We start from the raw sequence: 15,761 nt of genomic DNA on the forward strand, positions 1-15,761 counted from the left end.
TCTTAACACACGACTTATCAGCAGAACTGCAGTCTGATTAGTGGAATCATCTGCGTTGGGACTCGCCGAGCAGATTTGATAAGATGGAATAAAACGAGTTTCCGTGTTTTAATTTATTCACTGGCAGGAAATAATCAGCAGCCTGTCTCGCGACATCCGTTTACCCTTAGTGGAGTGTTATAACCTTGAAAAAGTTGCTGCATTTGCATGTTGAGGAGAATTATGCAGGGGCCGTGGTGCTAACAAAAGGTTTTAAAGTGAAGATAGTGAAGAGAAAACACAGACACTAATGTAAATGAATGAAAATGACTAGCGCAGGCCTGTTGTTGGGGTGACTAATGAAGGAGTGCGCTAATTCTTCAGCTGCCCTCTCTGGCTAAGGCTGAGGACTAGACAGCTGTGTGACTTCATACGCCATCCTCTCTCTCAGACAACAAAGGAGTGTGTCTGGTCAAGAAATACGTCACCTGCTTCAGTCAAGATGCTGCATGCTGAGGAAACACACTCCTGCTCACATCTAGGCTCAGTTTTTATGTTCATCATCACCCGTGGCCTGAAGTTACACCCCTCAATGATTTTCTTGAACTGTAGTGTCGAGTCTGTAACATTTACAGCCTGTCATTTTCTTTCCCTCTGCGTTCAACACTTTATCGTTTATGACTGAACCTCATAATCAATGCTCTATCACTCATAGTCGTAATCAGTTTGTCGATCCCCCTGTAATTATTGCCCCTCTGTCATAATCCCTGTATCCATCCCTCATCTCTTTTCCCCTCATCCCTCGCTTTTTCTCTCTCTCTCTCCCTTTCTCCGGCTCTTCACCAGCCAATCCTGCCACTCTGCACTTCTCGCCATGTTCCGTCACCATAGCAACAGCTGACGTATACGAAAAAACTACTCGAAAACTTTTTTGCTTCTTCGCTGTGTGCATGCGTTTGAGTGTCCCCTTTTTTTGTTCATTGGATGTAGCAATTTTCTGGGAAAAGATGATGCTAATTATGCTTTCTCATCACATTTACACCTTTTCTTTTCTTCATCCAGGTCCACCCCGTGTTCCCTGACACACCATGTTTCTCTCTGCTCTGACTCTGTTTTAACAGGTCAGCAGCACAAAAGCCTTCCAGATCCTCTACATTTCAGTCTGGCATATTTAAAATGGAAAATAAATAAATAAAGAATAGGTTTGTCAGACTGATGCCTCTTTTTCTGTTATAACAGAAATAGGTCCCTTTCTTATACTGTTGTGGTGAGAGATTATCAAGTTGTTCTGATACAATAAAAAAAATAATAAAATAAGAAATACCATATTTTTTACACAAAAAATTAGTTAAAATCCTTTCATTTTCTCAAAATTCCTCAATGCCCCTAAGAATCCGGTGCATTTTATGTATTAATTTTACCAGTCAGGTTGTAAGAAGCAGTAAAGCCACTTTGCTGAAGTACAGCATTATAGTTTAGTTCTACAGTTTAGTTCTCCAGCACAGAGATTCGAGACTGGAGCAGTATTAGCATTATCTGCTAACCTTGCTAAGCGCTAGCTCTTTTGCCATTCAGAGGCAAGTATATCGGACTGTAGCTTGTAGCTAAACCTGTCTAGCACTGCTGGAGCTGCATAAGCATTAACGGCTGAGTGCTAGTTAGCTCTTTCACCGTTTAGAGATTAGTATTATCGGCCTGTAACCCCATTTACAACATTCACATACAAAATCCCAAGATTCCAAAATAGCTTGTAGAAAAAAGGATCCACTTCAATTTAGTCCCGATATTTAATCAGATTAGACTTCAGTCCCCATATTAGTACATCCTTAATGATAACTTCTGATTTATAATCGCTGACTCATCAGGAATAAAACTGAAAATTTAGACAATTCATCGAGTAATCTGACATTTCAAAGAGGTACAGACAAACAGCCCAAATGATAAAAACCAGCACAACTTTCCAAGTTACAACAGCAGACAAGAATACATTAGATTGGTCTATAATGCTGATCCAGGTAAATATAGTCACAGTAGTTGACTGCATATTGGCCCCTAATCCTTAATTAATCCTCAATCATAATCCAGCAATTATAACTGCTGATTCATCAACAAGAAAATGTAATCACATATTTAGACCATGAAGCAGGCAATCTGAGAGAGTCCAGACAAAAAGTCAAAAAATACTTAATAAAACAATGCTGGACTTTCCAAGATTTCACAATAACTTGACAGAATAGAATAATGATATTTGAGTCTATTAAAAAGACTTTATAAAAACAGAGATTGCAGACGTCAAAAAAATAAGAAAATAACAGTTTTTTCTACCATGAGTGGCATAAAGTTATCCAAAAGCATTGTGTAAGACTGTGATTAAAAACCAGGGTTATTTCACCAAATATTGATTTCTGAACTCTTAAAACTGTATGAATATGAACTTGTTTTCTTTGCATTATTTGAGGTCTGAAATCTCTGCATCTTTTTTGTTATTTCAGTCATTTCTCATTTTCTGCAAATAAATGCTCTAAATGACAATATTTTTATTTTGTTATTGGGAATTTGGGAAAAATTGTATCTGTAGATTATAAAGTAAACCAATCATGTTCATTTTACTTAAACATATACCTATAAATAGCAAAATCAGAGAAACTAGTATATATTAAATTGATTCCTGCTCATTTACATTGTCTTGTAAAATCCAAAAAGGCTATTAAAAAGAGTTTATCCTGCTACTTCTTTACTGTCGAAAGAAGGCTTTCTATTAGATTATGGAGCATTTCTGTGAAGACTTGGATGAACACAGTTCATTAGTTACACTGCAGCTCAAAGCTGAAAGCCTTTGTACCCCTTTAGTCCTCAACTAGCATTGGGCATACAGTACTATTCTGTTGTCTGTTGTTCTGTACATTAACTAGACTAGCTGTGTGTGTGCATTTGTAATAAGTAATGAGTGTAAACTATAGTAGCTGAATGGATTTATTAAACAGGGTGTTTACAAACACTTGAACATTACAAATTACAGAATGTATTATAACTGCTGATTCATCATTGCTGTACTGTTACTGTATTTGAGTAAATTTAAATGAATCAATTGCAACTGTTCTAATGCATTTGCTGCTAAGAAGATATGAATCTTTGATCAGCCCATAAGAGATGCTCACTGTTGACACGGTCAGATAGATAAAGGGCAGATTCTATCCCGTTAGTTCTCTCTCTCTTTTATTCCTGTGCTTTTCCTTGCTGGATCATTCTTTCTTACTTAGAGCCTGTATTCATTCTCTCTCTCTCTCTCTTTTCCATTGAGTTATCTCTACTTTTGTCTGCAGCAGGTTTGGCCATAATTTTTTCTTTCTCTATTTCCTTTTTACGTATTTTATACAACACATTTTCTCTCTTCTCTGTCTGCCTTCTTTCACTCCATCATATTCTCTCTTCTCACTATACCACTCTTTCTCTACCTCTTTTTGCTTATTTTACAGACAAACTTCCTCTTTTCTCTGTCCTCTCTCCCTCTTTTCTTTCTTCCCTCTTTCTATCCTGTCTTTCTCTGTTTTCTTTCCTTCAGCCTGTTTCTTTTTAGCTTTTTTTGTCAGTTTACACAATATAAACACACTCTCTCTCTTTCCCTCTCCTTCTCTCTCTTACTCTCTTTCTTTCCTCTTTCTTTCTCTCTCTCTCTCACTCTCTCTCTTTTATTTGTGCATCATCATTTTACACAACAAACATATACATATACACACTTTCTTTTTTCTGTCACTACTCTTTTCCTCCATCCTTTCCTCTCTCTCTCTCTCCATCCTCTGCTTCTCTTTCTTTTTCCCTCTATCTGTGCAGGCCTGCCGTTGCTATAGAAACAGATCTATTTGAAATGGGAGGGAAAGAAAATTATTTCTCAGCAATTTCCCCTCTTCCCCTGTTTCTCTCTTTTCTTCCTGCTCTTTTCCTTGCTGGCTCACTCTCTCGCTCTCTCTCACTCAGAGCCCTCACTCTCTCGCTCTCTCTCACTCAGAGCCATCTTTCTCTCGCTCTCTTTTTTTCTCTTCCTCATTTTTTCTCCCTCTGTCTTTTTCTCTCACTCAGAGCCCTCTTTTTCTTTCTCTCAATCTCTTTCACACTCTTTCTTCCCCTCCCTCTCTTTTTCTTTCTTTCTTTCTCTTCCTCACTCTTTCTCTCTCTGTCTTTCTCTCTCACTCAAATCCCTCTTTCTCTATCTCTCTTTCTCTTCCCCTCTCTCTTTCTTTCTTTCTTTCTCTTCCTCACTCTTTCTCTCTGTCTTTCTCTCTTACTCAGAGTACTCTTTTTATCTCTCACTCTCTTCCCCCCCCCCCCTCTCTGTCGCTCTCTCTTTCTCTCGCCAAATTTTTTAATGTCCTTTTATTCACATTAATCCCTGTTGCGGCTATTGTTGCCATGGCCACTGCAGGAACATTGACACAATAATACACACAGTGGCCATGGCAACCCCGAGGGTCAGCACTAGAAAGCTATGCAACTGCTTGAAGTTGAACGTCCACTTCAGACGGGCCGAGACACTAAGTATCAGCTAATAGCTCGCAGACGTCCGCTCGGCACACTAAATATTAGGGTCTCCAAATAAATAGCGAGAGGCCAGGAATTCCGGTGTGTATATAGCTGTGCGTTTGTGTTGTGTGTGTTGTGTTGTAGGCTTTTCTTCACTCACAATGGTTTTAGGCTACTATTATATTGTCCTAACCCAAATAAAAAAAAAGTTGGCAAAGTATGCAAACACAGTATTTCTTTTTTTACGTTTACTTCAACTTTCATTTTAATCTTTTAGATCTTTCCTGTAAGAAATTATTCCTATGATCTCCAATGAAATGGACCATCCAGGCTGTTATCAGCAACAAATCCAAAAAGCAATTCTGTCATAATCTAGGATGGTGTCAGTACACTACACTAATGCAGAAACATACACTGAGATCTGAGAAGCCCAAAACACACTTCTCCATTTTTAAACAAGACAATGTAAAACCACATGCTCGCGTTCAGTAAAACTGAGCCGGATCCTCTTTTAAAGGCTGTACATGCGACGTAAGGATGTAAGGACGTAAGGACCCGAAACCCCAGTGTTTAGAATAAATATATTAGGCTTAGCAGAGATGGTTGCTCCAGCACACAACATAAAACATAATATTTTGTCCCTTCTCCACTCAGAAATGCTCCTGCTTTCAGTTTAGAAACAATAAACAAATTAATACGGACTGACGCTTTAACAAATAAAATGAAGCTGCCCAGATGAAATATGAATTATCTTATTGTAACTGTCTGCAATCAAATAAAAGTCAAAGTAAATGCTATTTTATTATTAGCATTTTTCATAACGTGCCAGCTTTCTGATTTGGTGTTTTTATTATTTGTATTATGATTGTAGTTATTAATTAAATGTCCATTTCTACATTGTAAGAACACAGTACAAGCTATAATAATACAATACAAACAAGATTTACCTTGGTTTACAATCAATCTGGCATTCAACGTTTGTCTAATGCATTAAAACAATGAGATCAATGATGTTTTAATGCATTAGACAATGGAAAAATAAACGTTGATTCAACCTACTTTTGTGTGTGTGTTTGTTTGTGTTTGTGCTGCAATCCATCCATCATACCAAATTAAAAAAGCTAACTCACTTGAGCAAACTCTGAAGCCTGCTTGTCTATTCGTACTGATTAACAAAAAATACATACGTGTCTTTAGGGGTTACAGAAAAAAACCCATGGCACATTTTTACGGAATTTCGGAATTCACCTTGTAGAACCATCTGCACTGAAATGTGAGTAACAGGGGTGACTAATAAGTCAACTGTGAGTAACTACCCAAGACTCATTAATGTCTGGATGGCCAGACAACACAGCAGCTATGGGCGTTTTTTTTTTTTTTTTACAGTTCAGTACAGTTCAGTACAGTACAGGGCCGAGATGTTGAACACAGACAGTACAAAAATGCGCAACATCTATTCCGTAAACGCTTGATTGGGCGAGCCATCCAACTGCATGATATCTGAGCTCTCTGCGACCTCATCGGACAAAATGTTACAATGCCTTTATTGTAGGCCGCTCCAGAGTTGCCTCTAGAACTGTGTAAAAATTTCTCCCGCAGGCGAGCTGATTGGACGGCTCTTGCTATCAGCCCTCCCCTATTCGAAAAACTTCAGAGAGCGAGAAATGACATCATCATCATCAGCCACATTCCACTGCGGTGGGGGCGAGAAGGGAGGGGGGGCAGTGAGGAGCGGCGTCCAAAGAAATCACCACTAATATGCGTACATATGCACACACGCACAGATACACACACACACACACACATAGAGAGAAAGACACAAACACACACACATACATAAAGACAGATGAGAGTCTCAAGAAAGTGTCTACAGTACAGAGTGCCTCTTCATCATGTGCCCTCTTTTAATTCATGCCCTCCATCTCTCTTGCTTTCTCTCTCTCTCTCTTGCTGTTGTTCTTGTCTCTCGTCCTCCCCTGCTCTCTCTCTCTCTCTCTCTCCTTCCATGACCCCTCCCCCTCAGTTCTGACTAAAGGAATGCAAGAAACACATCTGGAACTTATTAGAGAGAGAGGGAAGGGGGAAAAAAAGAACCGGGGGGGATGGAAAGAGGGAGAAGGGAAAAATGAGAGGGCCGAGCGAGCAAAAGAATGAAAAGCAGACAGAGGGCCAGAACAAGAGGCCTCCACACCAAACTAGTTTTTCAAACTAAAAAATGAAGGGGGGATGAGTAGGAGAAGCAGCGAAGAGCAAAGATGGACGGAATATGTGTTCTAAAGTGAAGAAGAGAGAAAGAAAAGCGTTCCGAAATGACTGTTCATCCCGAGGACTGTTGATCCGAAGCGGGACTGGCATGTTCAAAATGATTTCTCCCTCCGAAAAAAGGATGTGACTGAAAGAGGGGTGAAAGAGGGGGGGGTCAAAGATTTTCACTCAAGTTTAGTCTTTGAACTTTTCTCTCCCTCCTACATTCATTGCAAAAGAGGGGGAGAGGGGGGGCCAGACAGAGAAAAAAGAGAGAGAGAGATAGAGAGACAGAGTGAGAGACAAAGTATGTGAGAGAGAGAGAGAGAGAGAGAGAGAGAGAGACAGAGAGAGAGGGTGCAAAACCATCCCCCCTATGAGAGCAGTCAGGCATGAGTAATAATGCCTTTCTCTCCCTATGGCATAAAACCACTCCCCTCCTCTCTTTCTCTTTCTCTCTCTCTCTAGCTCCGCATTCTCTCTTTTCATTCCCATCCCCCACTACACCCTGAAAAAACTCATCTTTGTCAAATCTGCCCCCTCAACTTCACCCACCTGTCCCCAGGGCCCCCTTTTCTTGGAGCCGTACCTCAAAACACTCTCCCACAAACGCACACACACATCCACTCAAAACACACACGTATTGTCCAGCTGTATAAGAAGGATGGAAAAAAATCCTACTGAATATTTCCCAAAACCACACACTTCACATGCTTTAAAAGGCTTTTGAAAAAGCTTAAAAATGAACTGATGAAAAAACTTTACATTAAAGACTTTTTTTAAACTAAAAACAATGCTTTAAAGTTTAAGGTCTTACACACTTCCGGTTACTTTTACCTCATTTACAAACTTTTTTCCCTTAAAAAATACAATTGAAAGTTCTCAAAAGTAAAGTTTAAAATTAGTTTTTCTGAGCCAATCTAAACTTTTAAATGAGCACAATGTAAGCCTAAGTCAAGCACCACAATGCAGAGTTAGCAAAGCTACGTTCATAAATTATATTTAAAACTATACTGTGCAAAAGAAAAGCCTTATGCGGACCATGTGAAGTGAACACCAAAAGTGGTATCAGAGAATTCTGGAATGGACCATCACACAATGCAAACTAATTTTGTGTTCAAACAAATAAATATTTCATATCTTTTTTTGGTAGAAAGAAACATATAAATCTACTTGGCTTGGCTATGGCTTGAGTATTATTTCCTAAATTTGAATTTAACTGATTAAATAGGTTATTTAAAGTTTAAACTGTAAATAATTTAATTTATAAGCTTTTTTAAACTGAAACGTTAGGAAAGTTCAAGATACAGCAAGCTGGTCTAGCTTTTTTCACATGATCAAAAGTAGCTTGATCTCAGGGCTGCACCATATACTGTTTAAGCATTGTCACCGCAATGTGCACATGCACAATAGTCACAGGATAATCACATTTACAAGATGTGCAATTTAATTATTTTTTTATAAATAAAATGCATGTTAGCCACTGTTCAGGACACATTTTCCAAAAGAAAGTTATATCTACCCAGTATACTTTATTTTACTCCACTATTGGATTAACAGAATATATTATTAATATTGTGACATATTAGATCGTTAACCTGAAAAATACCTGATTTTTTTTAATATTGCAATATGTATCAGAGAACAACAAAATATCGCCATGTAATTTCTCCCATCACTCCCAATATTTTACAGTCCTACATAATATAAAAATCAGTGACCTCCGATCTCTCAGACATCACTACATGGGCAAGATATTACTTTAGTAAGCATTTGTCTAGAACTATAATGCAGGAATACATTCACAAAGGACATTTAAATATTTACTCTTTAGAACAGGAGCCTTATGTCAACGATGATCTTTTTTAGCCAGTAAAAACTTGAGATATGCTACACAAAATATCGTTTCTGCTTCACCATCACCATCAGCATCATCATCATCATCATCATCATCATCATCACCACAATGCTGGCATGTGCAATTGTGACAAAGCAGGACATGTAATATCATGTAACACTCTAAAAAACAGAGGTACAATATGAGTACTTTTTTGTACTCGAAGGTACATTCTTTATAATTGTACCCTCAAAGGTACAATATTGGTCTTTACAGGGTCAGATTTGTTCCCTCTGAAGTACAAAGTCATTTCTAACAGCAATAAGTACAAATTTGTACCATTTAACCAGCCAAAAGGTACATTCAGTATTCTGCATCACTGTACTAATGAACAGTATATATTTAAATTGCACATTTTTTATTTGAAAGCCAGACAATTTTGTATCATCATGTTTTTGAGCTATTTTTAGTTGATGACAATGTTTATAATCTTTATAATCTATACTGGCACAAAAACCATGGGTACAAAAAAGTACTTTCACTGAAAGGTACTTTTTTGAACCTTAATATAAGGTACAGCCCCAGCGACAAGCTTTGTACTCTTTTAAGTACAAATCTGTACTTATATTTCTTAGAGTGAAGGAAAATTAAATATTACAATTTTGTCTGTAAGATTTAAATCTTACAATTTTAGTTGTACATTTTTAGGTGCAAAATTGAAATGTGCACTGTTTTCATTTCCCATGACATATATAGCTACCACACACAGACACATTTTACAATTTACTTTACTCCAATCTTGGATACAGAGAGCATTAATGATATAATGACGTGTTGGGTCACTGACTTATTGTCCAACTCTTACTTCATTGTTCTCACTACTCAGTAAATCCAATGAAAATAAAAATTTCATGTAAAATACAGTAATTAAATGTAAAATACAGTGATGAAGAAGTATAATCATCTTAAGCGTTCTAGCAAACAAAACCATAAAGCCAGCCAATCCTCATCTTTTTAGAAATCATAAACTAATTTAAAAAAATAACTGAAATGAGGGGAACAATCTACAAACAAAATGAATATTATGTCTGGACTCTGTTAGCAGCCCAGTGGAGTAATAACTGCTGAAAGCCACACAACACCATCAAAAACATATGATTTCCCTGAAATCTGAACAGTTGTTCAAACAGATTGTATTCATAAAATAAGCCTGAGGCCGTCCGGGGAACTTTTTCCCACAGGAAGGGATTCCTGACTGCAGAAAGTAAAAAACCCTGCTTTAAAGAAACAAAAGTAGCTCTTTTACCACAGTCCCTGGATCCTTGCTTTTCCTTCCACAACATACCTGATCCAGCTCTTCAGCTAATTAACAGCCTCTACATACCCTGTATCAGATGTGCTGATACAGGAAACTGCCTTAAAATCGCAGAATGCAAACTGATAAACCAGCTGCAATTGTTTTTTATTTATTTAATGAACAGGACTGCAACGACTAATCGAATAAAATCAATTATTAAAATAGTAATCAAAGTAATTTAATAATAAATTAGTGGGTCTACTTATTGATTGTGTACAAATAAGTACTGCAGCGTTCCCATAATGTGGGGCAGTAAGCCAACCAAAGCTGTGGCAGTAAAGCACTATCAACCTGGTTGCATATTGGAGCCATGGGTGAAGCTGATTCACAGTAAGCTCATAGTAAGTTAGTTATTCTATTTTTGCTCTCAGTCAATGTTCCCAGAGCCTGCTAGAGCAGTTAAACAAGATGTTCCAGACTTAAAGTAAATTTATATCTCACTTCTGTTTAGCGAACAAGTTAGCATTAGAATTTCCCCTTAGTATTTACTTCCACCTTAAATATGGCAGCTCAAACAGCAGATACAAAAAAAGCCGCAGTTTTGGTCCAGCTAAAGTAAGTGACAAGTTCTATTTTTCTTTCTTACTCAATGTTACTGAGCCTGCTATAGCAGTTAAACAAGAGAAGTCTCCTTTTTAGCAAATTTGTATCTCACTCACGTTTAGGGAGTTTTCCATTCCAGTCATTTTTTTTACATTGACTCTAACAGTGTGTAGAAGTGTTTGAGAACCACAGCCAAGTCTATATTTACATTACATACTCTGTGTTGAGTTAGTAAATAATGATAATACTAATATTTTTTTTAATAATGGTAAATTGGGTGTTCCTTATACAATCAGTACAAGTAGTACAAAGACAGTTGGATTTATTAAATGCTGAAAATAATTGTTTTTTTTCCCTTTTTAGCTGATTCATCAATTATCAAAATAATTGTTTGTTGCAGCCCTGCTAATGACTCGGCACTGACACAGTGTAATGACATCAATGGCTAACTACAGTTCTGTGGGATATAAATAAATATATTTATACACAGATCATCTTCTTTTATCTCTCTTTTTTACTTTAATGATGAAATGAGCAGAATTTTTGTTTAATAAAAAATAATGTTCATGTTGAAATACATTTAATTTTTTCTTATTGGTAAAATAATGTAATTTCTGTGCTATTGGTATCATGATATCCCAAGTAAAAAGTCACTAGAGGTGGGAATCCCAAAGCATGATATAATATTACCACAATATGTTGTCCACGATAACAATGATATTACAATACTGTGATTCTGCATTGCTTAGTTATATATCACAAGACAATTTTCTACGATATTTCAAGTTCACGTTTCATGTTACTGAAGAGGGTAAAATACTTATAAATGAGCAAATACCAGGAATAATGTAGTTACTGGTGTCAGTTACGCTGGATTTGACAAACAATATTCTTCAGCGCGGTGACAGTAGTCTCTTTATAGATCCTTTACAAAATGTGAATTTTAGGCTTTCTTATTACATAACTGAGAGGTTCTATGCTAGCTATACCAACAGTTATTTACATATTTTTCTATTCAAGTTATTTTTCGCAGCAAAAAAATGTTTTTTACTTTGGGACACTGCACAAATTCTGCTGCCCCCACACCCAGACTGATATATATCATCCCCTCCACAGAAGTGCTTTTATGTGTTACCATTTGGCACATTTTATCTTTAAGTGTACCCAATGTGCCTTGGTCTAAAATGAAGCCATTGCAGGTGCTTGAGAAACAGGGAAAGCAACACCCTCACATGTTAAGGGGAAGTTGAATGAATATCACTTCTAGGACCAGCCCCTTAATGTAAACACACTGCAGGGTTTAATAAATGAGGATCATAGATGAGCAGCTGCAATACATCTGGAATTTTGAGCTCATCTTCACAAAGAATTCAGGAGGAGGGAATTAGGGTTGGTAGTCCTTCAGCAAGCTCATGTTTATCTACAGAGCTGCAAAGGCAGAAAGGTTTTAAACTAGAGTTTGGTGATTAGATTAGAAGAAACTGTTGATTCCAAATTCCAGTGTTGACTAATTGTTTATTACTGTAATACACATTTAAAATCCACATTTAGCTGTTTAATAATTTTAAAGAAATTAAGAAAACTAGAAACCCACACAAAACTGTTATAAAGTAAGATCACCTTTTACCAGTACAGCTGTCAACAATTGCCTATTTTTTCGTAATTTGGAAGCAAATTAATACAATTTAGAATATGTAGCTACATGGCATCATAGCATGAACATACCAAAAATACAATAATACTTAGTAATGCTCAGTATTTTAACCAGTAGAGTGTACATGTACAAAGCTGCCACATACTAATTAATTGTCAATGCATTAAACGTCATGTCTCTGAAAGCAGATAAACTGACATCATATGCAACTAAGTCTTTCTTTGATCTTCTTACTTAATCACTGTGAATTGGACGAGAACAATCATCGTCATCGTTTTTAAAGTTCACGTGCATAGAGACATGCTTTACTGGTTATTGAACACACTATAGCTGTATTAACTACCTAAGGGGGAGGGGCTATACAGCACTTACTGCACTTAGGGTTAGTCTTATGTTTGTTTGTCCCTCGATATACTTTATACATACCAAAGTGTGAAGTCCAAACCATCGGAAACCAAGCACTATTTCTTTTAACTGATGCAGATACTCTGATACTCTAAACTCACTGATACCTGAACATATAATCCAAGTACATGTAACAGAGTGTCCCAAATGTCATGAGATCTCAGAATGTAAATTGATGTCATAAAGTGTCACCTCAGGGGTCCGACTGAGAATTGTGAGTGTGGCTAAACACTGGCCAGTGGGTGTCATATGGATTGGACATTTCTCAAGATGTGCAAGCATTTAACATTCCTCGATCCCAGTGTTACAATCAGAGGGAATACATCATCAAGATTTTTGTTTACCCACATGATTGTGACTGGCAGCATTTGGCTAAAATTGTCTATAAAAAAGACAAATGAGTAAGAAATCACATCCCCATTAAATACAAGATGAACCACATGCATATCCTGCAGGCCAGTGCAGCATTCTTTAGCTTCCATCATCTACAGCTACAGGGCAAAAGTCATGGAACATGGTACTAGTTCCTGTTCAATTACTATATCAGTATAGTGGAAAAGATGTTTATCGTACAATCTTAAATGACAAAAAATTACGGAAATCTAAGGTAACCTTGTGAGAAATGAAAAACTGTCCAGCTTTGTGTACCTCATGCTGTGTGATGCAGCTGTTTATCCACTGATTGTGTCCTTATTTTTGTAAAATAAATCCTCTGGAATGCTTGCTCAGAATCCCTACATTAACTTGAATAAAAACAGAGCAGACCTGGTTTCCTAATGTACAGTAAAAACGCAGCATTGGCATTTTTTAGGAAGTTTTAGGAATTTAGACAGATTTTTTACAGCAAGAATGGATTACATCATCTGTAGTACCTTTCCTGGGACAAAGCAGAACACGCCCCTCCCTCACCTATAATGGAGTGGTCTGTACCTGCTCTGGCGCGCACCATCTCTGCCTAGCTCTGTGTCTTTCTTTTCTTTCTCCATCTCTTTTTTTATGCATTTCTTCCATCTTTCTTCCATCTATCTCTCTGTCCTTCATGTTTCTATTTTACATTTTCTATCTACCCTTTCTTCCATTTCTTCCTCCTTCTCCTCATGCCTCTCTATGTCTCCCCATCTCTAATCTCTATTTTTCTTCTTTTCTCTCATTCACTTTCTCTCACATATTTCTCTACCTCTTTCTCTTCCTTTCTTCCTTTTCTGTACATCTCTCTCTTTTTTTCCGTCTTTTCTTTTTTTCTCCACTCTCCTTCTCTCTCCCTCTCTGTGTGTTTCTCCCTCTCTTTCTGCACGTGACTGAAGACAATGGTCAGTAGCAGTGTCCGCAGAGGAGTGAGCTCGCTCTGTTCTAACAGGTCTCTCTCTCCATCTCTCTCTTACTCTCTCCATTTCCCCCTCTCTCTACTCCTCTCTACTCTCTGTCCCCCTTTTGACTTCCCCCTCTCACTCTGTCCCTCTCTCTCTCCCTCTATCTTGCTCTCTCTACTCCTCTCTCTCTACCCATCTTTCGTCCTCTCTCTACCCCTCTCTCTCTCTTTCTACCCCTCTCTTCTCCTCTCTATCCCTCTCACTCATTCTCTCCCTCTCTCTCTTCCTCTATCCCTCTATACCTCTCTTTCTCTATATCTCTCTCTACCCCTCTCTACTCCTTTTTCTCTTCTCCTCTCTATCCCTCTCACTTATTCTCTCCCTCTCTCTCTCTCTACCTCTATCCCTCTCTCTCTCTTTCTCTCTCTCTCTCTCTACACCTCTCTATCCCTCTCACTCATTCTATCTCTCCCTCTCTCTCTCTCTCTCTCTCTCTCTCTTTTCGCAGTAGCCCCGTAATGTCGCCTAGCAACTCGTTTGCCACACTGCTGAAGGACTGTCATGAAACACACACACACACACACACGCGCGCTCAGGCTCATTCCATCTCCCCTGTTAGAAAAGTGCTGATTTACACTGCGCCTCATCTGCGCCTCACGTGCGCGTTTGGGCTCGTTTGCGCCAAAGAACGATCCGCCTGTGTAGAGAGAGAGAGAGAGAGAGAGAGAGAGAGAGAGAGAGAGAGAGAGAGAGAGAGAGAGAGTGTGTGTGTGTGTGTGTGTATGTTAGTGTGTGCCCCCCCCTTACTCACCCCCCCAACTCAATTGGTATGCTCGTGATGAAGGGACATTTGAGGGGAAAAAGCGCACCACACACACACACACACACACACACACACACACATCACATCCAAGCAAAGCTTTACACTACTAACTAAAGGTCATGCAGCGTCTTCATCACAGAAGAACAGTAGCCTATATAACACACACACACACATACACACACATATACACTCTAACACAGACACACACGTTAAGCAAAGACTGGACCCCCCCCCCCCCCCTTTCCTTCCCAACCTCCCCAACTCAACCACTTCTTACCCACCCAACATCCAACACACACTAACTTTTGCTCCTCCGTCAGCTCAGCTAACGGATCCTCATCATCATGCACACAGGTCTACAGTACAGTGCTGGACCGCCCCCCCCCCCCCCCTCCTTACCTGTGTGAAAACTCAGCGCCAAACGCAGGAGAAGCAGCGAGCCCTGCATGGTTCAGCCCTCAGCTCAAATCTCCGCATGGGTAGCGTCAAAAATCCACACGCGCTCCTCTGTAATCCTCTCCATGCGCGTGTCTGCTCTCTCTCTGCACTCCTCACGCTTCTCTCCCCTCTTTTACAGCATTCTGACCCTTTTTTCTTATTCTTCTTTCTGCGTCCCCTCGCTCTTCTACTGCTGTCCGTCCCTCTCGTTCAGCGACCGCTCCGTTTTCTCATTAGCAGCAGAGGCAGCAGCGCATTCCTCACAGCGCTCTCGCTCTCTCTCTCTCTCTCTCTCTCTCTCTCTCTGGCGTCAGAGCATTTGACCCCCTCCTTCCCTCCCCTTTTCTTTTACCTCCAGTTCTCCCCCCTCCCTCTTTCTCCCCCTTCTCTCTCTTTCTCTCTTTCTATCAGTCTCTCTCTCCCCTTTAGCTTTAGCTACTAAACTCTACAGCCACAAACAGAAACAGCAGCAAAGCGTGAAGAAAATCAGCCTAAAGCGGATAAAAAAACAGAAACCATCACACTGCGTCGCCTCTGGGCTCTCTTTCTGTCCAGCTGCAACCTCACACACACTCACACAGTCTCTTACACACACACACACTGGAGAATTCAGTGTAAGCTAATGATACACACATACTGTTTAATCACAGGTC

The 15,761-nt window shown here is 38.9% G+C and overlaps 1 protein-coding gene across 5 annotated transcripts in view; it reads right to left on the reverse strand.

Moving 5' to 3' along the window:
• The window catches only part of kirrel1a (kirre like nephrin family adhesion molecule 1a), a 58,417-nt gene extending 43,003 nt beyond the window's left edge, over positions 1-15,414 (reverse strand). For all 5 annotated transcript variants that reach the window (XM_022678307.2, XM_022678309.2, XM_022678306.2 and 2 more), the window contains exon 1: positions 15,070-15,414. In XM_022678307.2, the coding sequence (XP_022534028.2) occupies positions 15,070-15,118 (49 nt within the window). In that variant the 5' untranslated portion in view covers positions 15,119-15,414. The remainder of the gene's footprint in view (positions 1-15,069) is intronic.
• Positions 15,415-15,761: the final 347 nt, after the last annotated feature.

The sequence above is a fragment of the Astyanax mexicanus genome, chromosome 8 (assembly GCF_023375975.1).
Source record: "Astyanax mexicanus isolate ESR-SI-001 chromosome 8, AstMex3_surface, whole genome shotgun sequence".
NCBI lineage: Eukaryota > Metazoa > Chordata > Actinopteri > Characiformes > Acestrorhamphidae > Astyanax > Astyanax mexicanus.